Here is a 17,173-nt window from a genome sequence, read left to right on the forward strand (position 1 = left end):
CTTTGCCTTTACTGTTCCTGAGCCTAACAATCAACACCCGTGCGCCAGATATCAATGGAAGGTGTTACCCCAGGGCATGAAAAACTCACCAGTCTTGTGTCAAATTGCTGTAGCTGCTGCGATACGCCCTATTCGAGAAAATTTCCCTACGGTCATCATTTTCCATTACATGGATGACGTGTTACTGGCGTCCAACCAAGAGGAGTTACTGGAAAAGGCACGCGTGCAGCTGATAGTCAGTTTGGAGCGACATGGATTACACATTGAGCCTCGGAAAACACAGGTAGGGCGTGCAGTAAAGTATTTAGGTACTCAACTGAGGCCACGAAGCGTGACAGCGCAATCATTTGAAATTCGGACTACAGTGACAACACTCCATGAGGCACAAAAATTAATTGGACAACTATTGTGGCTTAGAAACTTTATTCCAATATCTGAGGCAGAAATGACTACCTTATATCAACTCCTGAAAGGAGGAGATTCCCCCCTAGCTCCAAGGACTCTTTCAAGAAACCATCAGGAGATTCTTAGGACAATTATGGAGCGAGCCCAGCATTGGGGTCTCGCTCGATTTACACCTGAACAACCGGTCACTGCCCTGATTTACATGACCGATACCGCTGGCCATGGTTTACTAATTCAAAATAATGGTGAAAAAGGCTGGCCTTTTGCTTGGTTGTATCAAGGCAAACCAAAGACGGCTTTAATTTCTTGGCCAACATTATTATCCCAGCTTATTCTCCGCTGTCGGAGGCAAACTCAACACTTAACAGGGAAGGACCCGGAGGTCATCGCATTGCCCTGTTCTTTGGCACAGTGGGAGTTGGTACTTCCACAAGTGGGGCTCCTGCAAGCGGCGATAGCTGAATTTACGGGTCGTATTGAAGGTCTAAGACCACACCCCTGTGGGGAGATAATCCAGGTACTCCATTTTTTGCCAGCTAGTGCCATAGTTGAACAACCCACCGGAGGCCGCACGGTTTTTACCGACGCGTCATCGATTACTGGGAAAGCTGTCGTTACATGGCAGGAGGATGGTCAGTGGACCCACATTAGTTATCAAGATCAAGGGCAATCCGTGCAGTATCTTGAGGCCAAGGCGGTATGGATGGCTCTCACTCAATGGCCCGAAGAGGCCTTGGATCTAATCACAGACTCTTGCTATGTATATAAGTTACTGAAGAAGTGCCGATGGGCACTTGGGGCAACGTCAGAGATTGCCGGAATGTTGCTCACCGCACTGCAAATGAGAACCGCTCCTGTCTGTCCTATCCATGTTAATAGTCATAGTTCCATACCGAGTTTTCTTTCTGCTGGGAATGAAATAGCGGACAGCTTAGCAAAGAGCGTACTGGCGGTTGAAGAAACTTCTAACCTAAGGCGAGCTTTCCGCCTGCATGAGCTCCTCCACTGTGGAGCTCGCGGTTTAGCTAGGCTCGCTGGCATTACGTTGCAAGATGCTCGCTCTGTGATTGCTGCTTGTCCTGTGTGTTCCAAAGGTCCCCTCTGGGAGGCAGGGGTAAACCCTCGAGGGCTGCAGCCCAACCAAATATGGCAGTCTGATGTTACGATTTATGAACCCTTTAATCCACGTAAGTATCTGCATGTCACAGTTGATACCTGCAGTGGAGTTATTTTAGCGACTATGCATGCTAAACAAAATGCTCTCTCAGTTATTTTACATTGGCAGGACTGTATGGCGCAACTTGGCATCCCACAAAAAATTAAAACAGATAATGGAGCGGCATATGTCAGCAAGAAGACAAAGGACTTTTGCGCGCGCTGGGATATTCAGTTGAGTCATGGCATTCCCTATAACAGTACGGGCCAAAGCATTGTAGAACGCGCGCACCGCACATTAAAAGAGTTACTCGACCGACTTAGGGAGGGGGAAAAGATAAGCCCAGGAACAGGGGTTCCCCCTCCCCTTGACCCTCCCTTATTTCGGGCACAGCGTCTGTTGACGACGGCACTAATTACCTTAAATCATACCATTCGAGGGAACACCTATAAAACCCAGACTGCAACCCAGGCACATTTCCGGCTCGATGAGAACGAAGGGCCTTACCCTTTGGTTCAAGTACGGGACCTGCAAACCCGTGAATGGGGGGGCCCTTATTCCCTCCGTTGCTTGGGACGTGGGTATGCGTGTGTGCAAACCGAGAAAGGGACGCTAGAATGGGTACCCAGTCGAAATATTCGACCGTATAGACATTAATCAATCTATTGAGTCTTATCTTGACAGGTTACCATTTCCCTATGCATCCTGATGGTGTGGGGGAGTAATGAGGGAGCCGCGACGAACTACTGGCTGGACTGGGCAAAATCTATGAACGTAACGGATGCGTGTCTGTATAAGTCTTACCATATATCGATTATTTTACACGCAGCTTCCCCAGCAAGATCCAGAACTACTGGAGCTAAGGGAGGGGGAAATGTAGTAAAGATAAGGGCTGGCGACCGGAAGATCACGTGCTGTACGGAAAGAGTTAAGGGTCGACCCTCCCTTGTCTCCGCCCCTTATAACATGACACACCTACTGCTGGGGGTATAAAGCCCGGGTCGGCTGGAGATCTAGGGGGATAACCTTGATGTGTAGTGTTTGCTACATTCGGGGCTTTAAGTGTTTCAGCTCCCAGCTCTGCCAAAACTTGCTTTGGCAAATTGCTCAAAGGCAGGCAAATTCCTTGTCTCTGGAGTCATAAACTAGGGATAATCTTCCCAAAGCTTACAAAGCTTTGCAAAAATAAAGACGCTATGGCCTGGGCTCACGTTAGTTTTTTGGTTCAGAGGCGATGGCTCATTCTCAAAGGGAATTAATTCTCTGACTGCTGCCGCTTCCCCCGTGTCGATCTGGTTCATCGAGCAGGTTTGCCTTGTCCGTACGCCGTGCCCTCTGGAGCGAATGGAGCTGGAAGCTCTCCTGTCCTCCAGACCCTTAATGAAGCCGTGACGGTCCAAGCCTACACGGGACCCTTACAGCGACGTGTGTAGCGGGGCCGTTCCGTCCAAACAGGCCTGCTGGGAACTCGGCCTCCCCAAACGGTGTACGGGAGCCGCGAGGACCTCAGCCGCTCCTCCTGCCATCTGCTCATCTGCCACGCTGAGTTACTGGCTGAGGAAGACAGCCATGACACTCACGACATCAAAACCCACGGTCTCCTTAAGGAAGCCCGAGCAAGGCTGAGGGTCGTAAGCCAAGTCGTTTCAAGAATCCTTGACAATTCAAGAAGTTTTTTCAATTTGAGAAACTGAGTTAGGAGTTTCTCTCAGAACAGCCTTGATTCGTAGCCAGACCGAAACCCAGAGCAAAGCACGGATGGGTACGAATGTTTCCAGTCAACCCAGGAGCAGAATTGTGTCACGCTGAGAAACACCAAGGACGGGGAAGAACAGAACAGGTGGAAAACAAAGTTTCTGTGCATGAAACATATGGCCCAAAGCAAATACCGGCTGGGCTTGGGCAGTAGTAGAGGGAGCCTTTAGATTCCAAACCAGCAGTTTTCTGTCCTTGGATAGAGACAAATTCTTGGCTAGCGAGAATACTTTTCATTTTCAAGTCAGCTGTAAGAGAAATTTCAACTACCTAGAATCTTAACGCCAGCTCTTGTAACGAACATTACAGATCACGGTCCGCATGCGTTTCTTAGAATCCTACAATCGTTTAGGCTGGAAAAGACCTTGAAGATCATCGAGTCCAACCATTAACCCAGCGCTGCCAAGGCCACCATTAAACCATTGCCCCCAGCACCACATCTCCCCGGCTTTTAGATACCCCCAGGGGCGGGGACTCAGCCCCTGCCCTGGGCAGCCTGTGCCAGGGCCTGACAGCCCTTTGGGGGAAGAAGTTTTTCCTAATATCCAACCCAAAGCTGCCCTGGTGCAGCTTGAGGCCGTTCCCTCTCATCCCATCGCTTGTTCCTGGGGAGCAGAGACCGACCCCCCCCAGCTCCAGCCTCCTTTCAGGCAGTTGCAGAGAGTGATGAGGGCTCCCCTCAGCCTCCTCTTCTCCAGGCTGAGCCCCCCCAGCTCCCCCAGCCGCTCCTCCCCAGCCTTGGGCTCCAGCCCCTGCCCCAGCCTCGCTGCCCTGCTCTGGCCATGCTCCAGCCCCTCCATGGCCTTCGTGGGGTGAGGGGCCCAGTGCTGAGCACAGCATTCGAGGGGCGGCCTCCCCAGTGCCCAGCACAGGGGGACGATCCCTGCCCTGCTTCTGCTGGCGACACTATTGCTGATACAAGCCAGGATGCCATTGGCCCTCTTGGCCACCAGGGCATGCTGCTGGCTCATGTTCAGGCAGCTGTCGACCAGCACCCCCAGGTCCTTTCCTGCCAGGCAGGTCCCAGCTCCTCCTCCCCACGCCTGCAGCGTTGCCCGGGGTTGTTACTAAAGCGTTAAGCGAATGTTTTAATAGCTCAGGATTGCATTTTCCAGTAGCAATATCTTACTCATTTGGAGTTTTCACGAGCCACATTGCAAAGTAGTATTTACCTAAGCTTTCTTGCCTCAGCTTCTTACCTAACTGCTACCACCATTACACAGAAAAACAAAACAATCAAACACTACCAACAAACCTCTAGAAAGACCTCAATCCTCCCAAACGTTTTATACCTTATTTTATCTGGAAACGGACAAAAGGGAGATGAGGTTGAGAAAAAGCTGGGTAATTGTAACCAATATCCTGCAGAAAGTGAAGATTTTCCCCTGAGCAAAACTACGAACCCACTGTGCTCTGGGAAAGGAATTTGGGAGGGAGCTGAAAGGTAGAAGAGGATTTGTTTCATTAACGAACTGCAGAAAAGTAAGGGCTAGAGCCTTGAAGAAGAGCTGCCGGACTGAGGAAAGGGAACATCTTGGCGCCAAAGACTGGATGGCGGCCAGAAACACACGCAGCCTGATAAAACTGCGGTCACTGGGTGAGAGGTAAATGCAGCGAGGGGCGATGGTGACCACCAACTCAATTCCAGACCGAAAAGACTTGCCCCCCCACCTGAAAGGAGCAGGCATGCTAATTTGCATAGTGAGTGAGGCTAATTTAAATACAGTAAACGAATAGTGTACGAAATGTTAATCACTAACCAATAAGCGTAATATTGGGCGGGATTATACTAATCACAGAGCAAAATAAATACGCTGTAGTTTTGTACGAAGGTGTGCTGGCTGTGTGGATTCACCACCTAGCGCCCGTCTCTGCACAAATATGAAGGGAATAAAATACCTCGGCTCGGTGCGTTGATTGGCATCTGCGCGCCGGGCGAACGACCCCGCTTTCGGGATAAAATAAAATTTTAAAAAGTGATTATGTTAAAGATGATCCAGTCACATATAGCTTTGCCACCAAAAAGTTACTTAGCCTATCGTGGTTTTCATCGCAGCGCGGTACGAAGGTCGACGCCGAAGGCTACGCTGAAAAAACCCGACGCTCCCCGCAAACGGAGGGGAAGAAATGGAAATACGAATCGGATGGGGGGGGTCGTACCTGGCAGTGGCACAAAGCGGTGACAAAGGACCCCAGTTCACAACAGGTAAGGATTTGGACGACCACCTGCCTGCTCTGTCAACCTCCCTATCCTCTGACTCGGCGGATTTGGTGACAAGTTGCTGGTAGCCACGTTCAAACCCAACTCCTCAGGCGTTACACCAGCTCTGCCAGCTTCGGAAACACCACTGCCCCAGCGGTGTGATTGTTGGTGGGGCTGAACACCAACCACCGGTGCCCGAAAGCGTTGCCTTCGATCTGTGAGGGACTGGCGGGCATTGGGTGGAGCCGCCTTCTCTGGCTGCTGCTGTCACAGCGACGCTTTGGGCGGGTGGCTGTGTCCTGCTGGGGGACATCACTGCTGCCTGAGGAAAGGACATGGCTGCCATGGCTGCCTGAAGGAAGGACATGGCTGCCTGAGGGAAGGACATGGCTGCCAGGCTGCCCGAGGGAAGGATATGGTTGCCATGGCTGCCTGAAGGAAGGACATGGCTGCCTGAGGGAAGGACACGGCTGCCATGGCTGCCTGAAGGAAGGACATGGCTGCCCGAGGGAAGGACATGGCAGCCATGGCTGCCTGAGTGAAGGACACGGCCACCCGAGGGAAGGACACGGCCGCCATGGCAGCTCCCTTCACCTTTCCCCTACTTCAGGAAGGAAACAGGAGAGCGGGAAAAATGCCAGCATCAACCTGGCACTGCCGGGTCCGCGAACCCTTTGTAACCGCCTCGCGGGAAGCCCAGAGGTGGTTCCGTAACTTCTTAGAGAAGCAACATTCTTCATTCCTAACGGGAGGGTCAGTACTTCAGGAAACAACTTTTATAGACTGTAAAAAACGCCAGCGGTGGCGCGGCCAGGTACACGATGGGAAAGGCTGTGAAGGGAAGAAGCCACTGGCGGGCAGTCACTGAGGGGAAGCAGGGCGCCCATGAGGGGAAGCCGGGCGCCGCTGGGCAGCCCCTGAGGAGAAGCAGGGCGCCCATGAGGAGAAGCAGGGTGCCCATGAGGGGAAGCAGGGCACCCATGAGGGGAAGAAGCTGATGCTGGGTAGCCCCTGAAAGGCAGCAGGGCACCCATGAGGGGAAGCCCCTGAGGGGAAGGCCCTGAGGGGAAGCAGGGCACCCATGAGGGGAAGAAGCCGCTGGCGGGCAGTTCCTGAGGAGAAGCAGGGCGCCCATGATGGGGGGAAGCCACTGCTGAGCAGCCCCTGAGGGGAAGCAGGGTGTCCATGAGGGGAAGAAGCTGCTGCTGGGCAGCCCCTGAGGAGAAGCAGGGTGTCCATGGAGGGGGAAAGCCACTGCCGCGCAGCCCCTGAGGGGAAGCAGGGCACCCATGAGGGGAGCAAGCCGCCGGGCAGCCCCTGAGGGGAAGAAGCCACTGGCTGCAGCGCGGTCCCCCGCCCTCAAGCCCGCAGACCCCCCGGCACCTCCGTCCCTTTGCCCTCCAGCTGTCCCCATTCCCCCCGCGGCCTCCACGTCCCATCCCGGCCGCTCACCCGGCTGGCTCTGAGGGCGGACATCTTGGCGGCAGCGGAGGGTAAGGTCGGGGCGGGCAGCAGTGAAGGGCAGGGTGGCTGCAGGACGTTTCTGCCCTTCATGTACTGCGGGCTCGCCATAAACCCGGTTTTGGGGGTGAAGCAGAAGCTGCCCCGGTTTTCCCCGTCAGGGTTTTCCCCCTTCTCCGCACAAAACAATTTTAATTTCCCTACGCAGCCCGCAGCTGGTCTCATTCTGGTAATGTCTGGGCTCATTGCAAAGAACAAAATCAACTGGCTCGGCCAGGCTTTTAAAATTAATAGTTTTAGTACAAACCTGGGCTTTAATGCCACTGAATTGGAGGTGCTACAGCGATGTGTATGGGCGGTGTAACGAAGCCCTCAGTCCTGGCCGTACACCAAAGCAAAAGCATCGGTCTTGCAAATTACTGCAGGGCTGTGCAATGCACTTTTTTTGGAATATTATTCCTTCAGCAAATTAAAGCAGTGTTATTTCAGACTTTATTAAAATACCATTTTCCAGAGAAATAGCTACTTTTCTTTCTCTGCGAACCTCCTCCAGCAGGCAGTTTTTAACAGCGTTACTGAAATACCAAGCTGTTTCCCGAAAGCCGGATTTTAGGTAGCGTTTTCTTTTCCGTAACGCTTCCAAGTAAGGTGTGCCTGATATTTTTAGCCCCGTTATCGCCTCGGCGTGTTTGGTTCTCGATCGTGTGGTTTGCCTCCTGCCATGCCTTCAGCTCCTGCCGCCGATGCTCCTTGAGGATCTCCAGCTCATCGTCCACCAGCTTTTTCCCTGGAAAGGAGGAGAGCGGGGTCAAGGTCAGACCCCCTGGCTGGCAGAGGAGGATGGGGGTGGGATGGGTCCTACCTGAGCCCTCCCGGACCTCCACCGTGGTGAACCCCTCCAGCCACTGGTGGCAGGGAAAGCGGTAGAGGGTGCCGTCGGGAGCTGTCACATGGGAGTCCTTGCAGAACCAGGTGTCCTCCAAAAAGAGCCGCCACTTGTGCAGGCGGATGAGGATGATGGGACCCAAGTCCTGCTCGCAGCTCACGGTCAGGTCCTTCTCCTGGTGACGGCAGGGGGGAAATGGCTTGGGGCGGGAGAGCAGGTGCCCCAGCGTGGCACCAGGGGAGACGGGCGTTCCCCACCAGCAGAAAGGGGGTTCAGAGCATCCCCCAAAGATCCTCTTCCTCCATCCCCCCCAAGACCCCTTCCCACCATCCCCCAAGACCCCTTCCCACCATCCCCCCAAGCCCTCTTTCTCCATCCCCCCAAACCTTGGAGAAGACCCAAGCCCTTTTCCTGCCCTCTCCAGTAAAACCCATGCTGGGGTCCCCAGGACAGCCCATGCCACCACTTGTGTCCCCGTCCCCTTCCCCACGCTCACCATCCCCAGCCGGAACCAGTAGCTGATGGTCATCCGGCGGCTCTCACCACGGCTGCCCACCAAAGTGATGGAGATGGAGTTGTTGGTCCCGGCTTCACGGATGTCACCTGTTGCCACCTTCACCCGGTAGACGGCCATGGCGAGCTGCACCGAGGACACGCAGCAATGGCCAGGACATGCCTTCAAAAAGCAACCACCTGCAGGGGTGAGGGGTTTTGGCGTGGAAACCTGCCGTTTTGGGTGGTTTACGTGTCACAAGCCCCGTGGCCATTGCACAAGCTGGGTGGCCGCTCCTTCCTTCTCAAGGGGAGGTGTTATCAGATGACCGTTACCGGCATATCTAATCTCAATGGATGTGGCCGTGGGGACGGCCAGGGCCCCCGTGGTGGCCACATGTCCTGGTTTCAGCTGGGATAGAGTTAATTTTCTTCCTGGTAGCTGGTACGATGCTGGGGTTTGGATTTAGAAGAATGACGTTGATAACACGCTGATGGTTCAGTTGTTGCTAAGCAGTGCTTACACCGGTCAAGGACTTTTCAGCTTCCCGTGCTCTGCCAGCAAGAAGCTGGGAGGGGCCGCAGCCAGGACAGCGCCCGCGCCGCTGCCCCCACTTCACCGGTTGCTCAAGGGATGCTGTGGAGCAGCAGTTGTGGGACCAGCAGGGAATTCCCAAAGGAAGGTGGTGGAGCAAGTAATCCTGGAAACCATTTCCAGGCACGGGAAGGGTGAGATAAGCATCAGGAGGAGTCAGCATGGCTTCACTAAGGAGAAGTCATGCTTGACCGACTTGATGAACATCTACAATGCAATGACTGGCCCAGTAGACGAGGGGAGAGCGGTGGACATTGTCTACCTGGACTTCAGGAAGACTTTCACACAGTCTTCCATAAGATCCTCCTAGAGAAGCTGTTGATGTATGGGCTGGATGAGCAGTGAGGCAGGTTGTCAGCCGGCTGGACATGGGCAGGTTGCAGGTGACACCAAATTGGGAGGAGCAACTGAAACGCCAAAGCGTCCTGCTGCCACCCGGGGAAACCTCAACAGGGGAGAAATGGGCTGAGAGGAACCTCATGGGGTTCTACCAGGAGAAGTGCAAAGTCCTGCCCCTGGGGAGGGACAACCCCCAGCACCAGGGCACGATGGGGACACCAGGCTGGAAAGCGGCTTGGTAGAGAAGGTCCTGGTGGACACCAAGTTGACCATAAACCATGAGCCCTTGCCACAAAGGTGGCTCACGGTAGAGGGAGGTGGTCCTTCACCTCTGTGCTGGTGAGGCCACACCAGGAGGGCCGGGTCCAGCACTGGCCTTCCCAGTACAAGGGAGACATGGACATCCTGGAGAGAGGCCAGGGAAGATGACAAAGGGATTGGAGCATCTGGCTGCATGGCCGGTGCCATACTCAAGGTTTGGGCTTCTGTGATCATGGATGTACCTTTGACAAGCCGGGTCTACCTTTCAGAAGCCAGGTCTACCTTCCAGAAGCCAGGCTGCGTTCAAGAAGCTGGATCTGTTGGGAGCTGATGGGATTCACCTGACCAAGTAGACCTTCACCAACAAGCTGGCCAGACTTCTACGAGGAGCCTTAAACTAGACTTTTGGGAAGGGCCACCAAGATGATGAAGTGACTGGAGCATCTCCCCAGGGAGGAGAGGCTGAGGGAGCTGGGATGGGCCAGCCTGGAGAAGACGTTGGGGGGGATCTCATCAATGTCTATAAATACCTGCAGGGTGTGGAGAGGACAGAGAGCTTCCTTCCCCTGGAAGATGGAGGGAAGGAGCTCACCACGTGAGTCAAACCCTGGGGGCACTGGGGTATACTGGGAGCAGTGGGGGCAGCTCTGGGTAGGGTGGCTGTGGTCTTTCCTGCCCCTGGCCACCCGTGGAGGCCAGTGTGGGGAAGCTCAGGCCTCCAGCTCCTCCACCGCTGCCTCTCCAGAGACCCCTTGAGCCCCACGGTGGGCCCCCAGAAGGGATGGTTGCACCCATGACAGCAGCCAGGTCCCCTCCACCACCGTTTTGAGAACAACACGAAACCAAGATGGGTCCTTGACTGTTTAATGATGCAGGAAGGGACAGGAGGGACAAGGCGGGATGAAGGCCACCAACGATGGGCACGGGGACATGGAGAAGCACCTCTTGGCCGACATGGGAATGGCAGAGGGGCTCCAGCGCCTCGGACATCCCTGGGGCAGTGTTGGCCAACTGAGGACAGGGGTAGCAGCGTTGGGGATGTGTCCACAGAGATGGTCTCCAGGTTCCCGCTGTGGCTCGGCAGGGTTGGTGGGACGGGGATGCTTGGGGCCCTCATGGGGGCAGTGGTGGGTCTAGGTGAGAGCTTCTCAGCCGGGTTCAGACAGTGGGGGAGCAGGATTTTAGGGGTTCGGAGGCTCGAGCTGCTCCAGGAGCCCAGATGCAGCTCATGCGTCGCCCCCAGAGCTGGGATTGGGGGTAGAGGTTTCCTCTGTGCCCATGGGGACAAGCCACCAGCAGGGTCATTGTGAGAAGGGGGCTAATGACTGCCCTGGGCTGGCCTCTCCTGGCCGTACGCAGGGACGTTGATGTGGCTGGTCTTCGCAGCCGTCCTCCAGACGGAGAGGATGTTCTTGACAGGAATGTCCGGGTCCAGGGCATCCGTGAGGGTGGCCACGGAGGTGGCGGGGACTTGGTTGTCTTCCAGGAAGCACTCAAAGGCATACTTCAGCCTGTGGGGGAGGTAGAGCAGGGGGGGTGAGTGGGTGGAGGTGGGATGGATGTCCCACCACCCCCAGCCGCCAGCCGTGGCCAGCGCTGGCTGTCAGCAATAAGCACTGTCTTGGCCAAGGTCGCTGGTCAATGGTGGCCCTCAATGGTGGCCAAGATGGCTGGTGAATGATGGTCAATGCCTTGTGCTAGAGGCTGCCCTGGGGTATCTCCAGTGGCGTCAGGAGCCAACGGGGCAGCTGACGGCTGGGCATAAGAAAAACCTCTTCCCATCAGGGGTGAGGCCACCTTGGGACAGCCCCCAAGATGAGCATCTCCAAAGATGGAGATCCACCAACATGCAACCAGACAAGGCCTTGAGTAACCTGCCTGGGGCAGGACATGGACCAGAGACCTTCAGAGGTCTCTCCCCAGCCAAACCCTCCCAGGAAGCTGCGGCTTCTGCCACCGCTCTGGCTGTACCAGAATACGACCGGGACTTACTCATATTCGGGCTCAAATCTGGACAGCACCACTGTGATCATCTCGTGAAGCTTAATGAGGAAGAGGTCGAGGTTGGTGTTGGACAACGCAGAGGACAGGGCTTTTGCCTCCCTTGCATCCAGCTGCTCTTGGAACTGCTTGGGTACCAGGCAGAAGGGATCCTGCAAAGACCACCACAACCCTCTTGTGTCCTTGAACCTCGTATCAGGGCCACCAGAGAGCCTCCAAGACATAACCCAGTCTTGAAAGTGCCCGGGGGGGTGGATTATCTTCAGGATGGGCCAGAGACCTTGATTTTACCCAGGTTTCCTTTCTCCACCTGGGGGGGGAGGGGGGGAAAACACTCTCTCCCCTCCCCCCCCCATCTCCCTCACCTGGTTCATCTGTACCAGCAGCATGGACCGGCGAGCTGCCAGGACCTGCCACAGCGACAGGATGTGCTTCAGCCGGGTGTTGGGGACCACCTGAAGAAGGGGGACAGAGAGGCACAGGCGTTCAGCTCCTCGGAAGGGTCACGTCCACGCTCAACTCCAGCACGTCCTAGAGGACATGTTGGGCCACCACCATCCCCGGTGGCTGCACCTCAGCTGCCCAGTTGAAGCATCCAGGTGGGTGCATCTACAAACCCCTGGCTCCCCCATCACCGGCATCCCCCGCAGAGGTGCCCCAGGCCATCCGCAGTGCCCGAGGTGTCCCCAGGGCCTTGGTGAACAGGACATGAAGACCTGCCACCGCCCAGCCAAGCTTTTAAACCCACCCAGGTGCTCAGGACTTCTTTGCTCTGAGCAGGGGACCCCCAAACCTTTGCGGACACTAGATCTGGGGACCCTGGAGCACATGAAGGTGGTCAGAGCCACAGGTGATGTGAAGCCCCACCCAGAGTGGCAAAGGGAGGACAGGAGGGTCCCATTTCCCGCCCGCCCTGAGCCCCTGGCCCACCGGCACGTCCTGGAACTGCTTCGCGCCGGCGTCCATCTTCAGCTCCTGACGGACGTACTCGGGCAGTGGGCGCTCTGGGTCACCACCCGTCACGGCCAGGAACTCAGCAGCCACCTTCAAGGTGGCCAAGACCTTGGAGAGGGCATTGACCGAGCGGGCCTCTTCCATGATGCGCTTCTGCTGGTTGATGCTGAGCGGCTCCTGGCAGCAAGAACGGCAAGGATGTGACCCAACGAGGGCTGGGGTCACCACAACGTGATGCCCTCCAGCCTGCTCGCCCCCTTGGCGCAGGAGAACTGGGTCCTGCCAGGTCTCCAAACCCCTACTTGAGTTGGCCTTGGGTCTTCCCACGCGTCCGCCCGGTCTCCGTGCCCCCATCGTGTCACGAGACGTGAGGGGAGACCTCAGGGTTGGATGGAGGAGGAGACCGGCGACCCGTTTCCTACCTGGGGCAGCTGGTCCCTGACTTTCGTCTTGGTGGCCTGGAGGGTCCTCACGTTGTTGAGGGTGACGGATGGAGCCGTCTGGAAAGGGGTTGGGACAGAGGGTTATGAACACGCCTGGCGTCACTTAACAGGGGCCAGCAAGAAAGTTCAGCTGAGCAGCTGCGAGTCCCCGGGATGTCCCTGAGAGTTCAGCAGGAGATGGTCGATGGCCTCCTGAGGCCACTGTGGGGTTGTGGCGACCAGGGGAGGTTCCTGATGGCTGGAGGAAGGCACCTCCATGAAGAAGGATCTGGAGAGCTCACAGCCTCACCTCCGTCCCCAGCAAGGTGATGGAGAACATCCTCTTGGGAACCATTTCCAAGGACCAAAAGGGTCCTGGGAACAGCCAACGTGGACAGATCTCCACCTTTAGGAGAGCACGCACAGCCCATTTACTGCAGGACAGCCTGGTTCTGGTGTCCTCAAGTCCCCTTTTCCCACCAGCTCCAGGCTTCATTTTCACAGAATGGAGACCGACAGCCCCAGCCAGAGATGTGCTCCTCCAAGGTGGTTCAGAGTCCCGCTTTGGACAACGTGTAACCCTGGAAGATGCCTCTTGAAGTTCTTTCAACAGCTACCAACTCCTCCCTCGTTCTCAAAGAAACGAGGGTGGCTTGCCCTTCACAAAAGGCAGGGCTGTAGGTCCTCACGGTCCCTTTCAGGCCACCGTTCCGTGACCACAGAAGTGGCTTCTGGCCACGACACTCCTTCAAAACCCACGGAACAGAGACAGATGCACAGCAGGCATCTGCCAATGCCTTCAGTTGAGTCTGCTGACTCCAGAAAGGCGCGCAGAAGAGGATGGAAACAAACCCCAACCCCACCGCTGGCCTGGGACAACCCAACTTGGCCTGTGCTGAGCTCACCTGAGCCTTGATGATGGGCTTCCCGCTGATGAAGCGATGAACCACCTGCCGCTGCAGCATCTGGAAGTCGAAGTAGGTCATCTTGGTGCTGTCTTCGTCTATCTCGTACTGCAAGTTGGCGAGCGCCATGGTCACCAGATCGCTCTTGGTTATGGCCAGCACGGAGGAGGGCTTCACCTCTTCTGCGGAGATGGACCTGGCAGAGGAATGGTCGCCCTGTGAGGTCAGAGGGCCTCTTGCCTCGTCCTACTCTGCCATCGAGGACTCACTTTGCTGAACACCAAGCCACCAGGACCTTGCAACGGCATCGCTTGGCCGCCACAGCTCCCCTGCAAGCCCCACACCAGCCCTGAAAACCTCTCCTGGAGCCTCTCTGGAGGCTGGAGGAGATGGCCAAGCCCCAGGGTGAGCGGCTCGAGACCTACCGTTGCCTCTCCCTGGTGACCCGCGCGGCTGTGTCAATGCAGCTGTTTTGCAGTTGTATGAGGAACCTGGTGACCAGGTGGCTGATGGACGGTTGGGCGGGGAGGAGGTGCAGGATGGCGGTGTTGGTGTTGATGTCGTTCGGCGAGAGGTCGGGCAGGACGGTGATGCCTGTAAAAGGGCGGACCGGTCTTCTACCCGCTGTAAGGATCCCAGGGGAAATTCTCCCTTTCGCTGAGGTCTTGGAAGGGTTTTTTACTAGGTTTTGTATTTTTGGAAGGGTTTTTAATTTGTTTTTAGTATGTGGAAAGCAAGCAAGCTCAGCAGTTTTTCTAGGAAGGGGAAAGAAAGGGCAGTTGCGGAAAGCAGCTCAGTTTCGGAGCATCCCCAGAAGAAACGGCCAAGGAAAATGGGATGCGACATCCCTCTTTCTTCCCAGAGGAAGAGCACGTACCTGAGCTGGATGGGTTCATTTTAATATTGCTCCAAACTTTCCGGATCATCTCTGTAGCTCTGCTGAAAGCCAAACACTGGTCCTCTGTGGGCAGAGAGAGGAGAAAACAGCCCCGTTAAGGGATCTTCCTGGGAGATGTCAGGTCAAAGGACGTCTCCGACAGCTACATCATTGGAGGTGTCAGAGCAAACCATGCTGTGTGTTGGCTCGAGCTGGGCTTCGAGCCTGTGTTAGACCACGTGTGACATCAATCAACCAGGTACCGTGACTCAGGAGCTGAAAAACCCGCCTCACCCATCTTGCTTGCTCATGGCAGAAGAATCTCACCAAGCACCAAATGCCCCAGGAGAAAGGCTCTGCCCCAGATCTGTCTCGATGCCTCAGACACCTCCACCCTCTCCTGAATGTCCTCCTGCAGAGGCAGCCCCAGCCTCGATGGGCTGCTCTTGCGGTGGCTGAGTTGGTTCCGCCATGCAAACTACGGCAGCAGCTCCTGGGTGCCGAGGGGTGTCTAACGCCCGCGTCCCAGGCATGATGGAATTCCATATCGCACCTGAAAGCTCAGGCTGCTCCAGGAATTGTCGGACTGTGTAGTTTTCCCCTTTATGGATGTTTTTGAAGAAGTGGATCAGGGCATTTTGCAGACGGAAAATGTCAGGCAGGTGTCAGACATGTTGGATGTTCTCAAGCTGGAAGAGAAAATTCAGTGTGATTCAAGGGACGGGGATCCCGTCTGGCGCTGCGGGGTATTCTGGAGGAGGACCTTGTCCTGGATGCTCCAAAGAAACACGGGGGGGAAGAAAAGTTACCCCAGTGCCCCACGGACACCTGCCAGGCTGAATCTGCTCAGTGCCTGCAGGTGTTTTGGAGGAGAGGAGATGTTCCCCCAGCGAACCTTTGACAGGAGCTCCAGCAGAATGGGGTACGGGTTTCCAGTGCCTTCTCCATCTTCCTGCTGTAGGAAATGCATCAAGGTCTGGATGGTTGTCTTCTGTTCAAATCTCCACATGCAGGGCTGGCTGATCAACCCCTGCCTCGGCAAGTCTTGGAAAGGCAGCGTCTGGCCGTAAGCTATTTTCAGGAGAAGGCTGGAGCCATGGGGACCTTCATTCATCCTCTGCTCCTTGACAGAATTAAGGCTCTGCTCCAATTCCTGCAAGAACCCAAGGGTCGTTAGGAGCCGCCCCTCGTTACCCAAGCAGCCCGAGGGGATTCACGGGGTCTTAGGGCAAAGAAAAGCAACGAGGGCTCTGGAGAAGTGGCGGGGCATGGTGAGAACTTGCCACCAAAGGGCCAAGAACAGAACTGCCCAGGGAGAAACCCAGAGGTGATTTGCTCCAAGGGAAGAAACCCCACTGGTTTCCAAGGAGGATCTGACAGGGCACATAAAAAGCATCCAAGAAGCCAGCTCTCTACAGAGCAGGAGACCACGCCAGCCAGGAGGTCTCCACCACCCCAGGCCGAGGTCCCAGTTCAAAAAAGAGGGGACAAATCTCTTTTCTTTCACGTGGGAACGCCCTGAGCTCAGCAGCTGCATCTGAACACGGACACGACCACCAGCAAAGCAGCGCTTTGGGCACGCGATACCCGCGAGCAGCAGCTGAGCACGGGCGTACCTGGAAGAAGGGCTGAGCCAGGGCTTTGAAGGAGGTTTCCCATTCTTCTCGGTCCTTTTTCTCATGCAGGATGCTCAAGGCTACGCTCTCATCTGTAGAAGACACAAAGGAATACGTGACCTTTTACCCTGTAGACCCTGGAGTCTGCCCAGAGCTTTGTTGGGTTTCTTGACAGCGAGGAGTACGATGATGTAGAAATAAGAGGAACCAAGAGCTGAAAGGATGACACAGATGCCTACTTGGAGCAAACCATCTCCCAGTGTGCTCCTGCCCTCCCGCTGGTCTGGCCTGAGTGCTTCGGATGAGCTGACTGCCCTCCCCGTCTTCTCACCAGTTTCCCAGGATGGAGACTGTCCCGGGAAAGAGGAACCGGTAACACCAGTCCCGGTTAAAACCCAACCACCGCGAGCTTGCTGGTGACCTCCCAGAGGTGCCCAGCAGCTCTCTACCTGCTGGATTGTCGTTGCTCAGGTGCTGTAGAAACAGGTGGACAGTCAACACGGCATCCTCTGTGTTCCGGCTGAGTGCTTCTGCCAGGCACGTGACGTCTTTCTGAAGGTGGCCCCAGAAGAACTCTTCCACATCCTCCGGTTTCTCTTTCATCAGGTCTAGAATCACCTGGAAGATGGGGCAGACTCCTCCGTTAGGCTCTCAAGAAGGTCTCCTCCCGAGCTAGGCTGAACGCTCCTCACAGCATGGTGGTCGCTCACCTCTTTGTCAGCGTAGATCCCCAGGAGGAGGGACGAATGGAGCAGAGCTCTCGCGAGACCAGCACAGGCAGGCGACAGGCACCTCTCCAGCTTGTTTCTCCACGAGAGAGTGCTCTCCAGTATGTACCCTTTCAC

At 55.7% G+C, this 17,173-nt stretch overlaps 1 protein-coding gene across 1 annotated transcript; it reads right to left on the minus strand.

Moving 5' to 3' along the window:
• Window positions 1-10,871: 10,871 nt before the first annotated feature.
• Window positions 10,872-14,143, minus strand: LOC148051153 (E3 ubiquitin-protein ligase RNF213-like). Its single transcript, XM_087738328.1, has 7 exons — window positions 14,076-14,143; window positions 13,836-14,031; window positions 12,931-13,008; window positions 12,485-12,685; window positions 11,920-12,009; window positions 11,546-11,706; window positions 10,872-11,064 (listed from the first exon to the last, which is right to left on the minus strand). Exons 1-7 carry the CDS (start codon window positions 14,141-14,143, stop codon window positions 10,872-10,874), a joined length of 987 nt encoding a protein of 328 aa, XP_087594454.1.
• Window positions 14,144-17,173: the final 3,030 nt, after the last annotated feature.

Source organism: Nipponia nippon, unplaced genomic scaffold (genome assembly GCF_047370975.1).
Source record: "Nipponia nippon isolate SJK-2023a ecotype South Korea unplaced genomic scaffold, ASM4737097v1 scaffold_66, whole genome shotgun sequence".
Classification (NCBI taxonomy): domain Eukaryota; kingdom Metazoa; phylum Chordata; class Aves; order Pelecaniformes; family Threskiornithidae; genus Nipponia; species Nipponia nippon.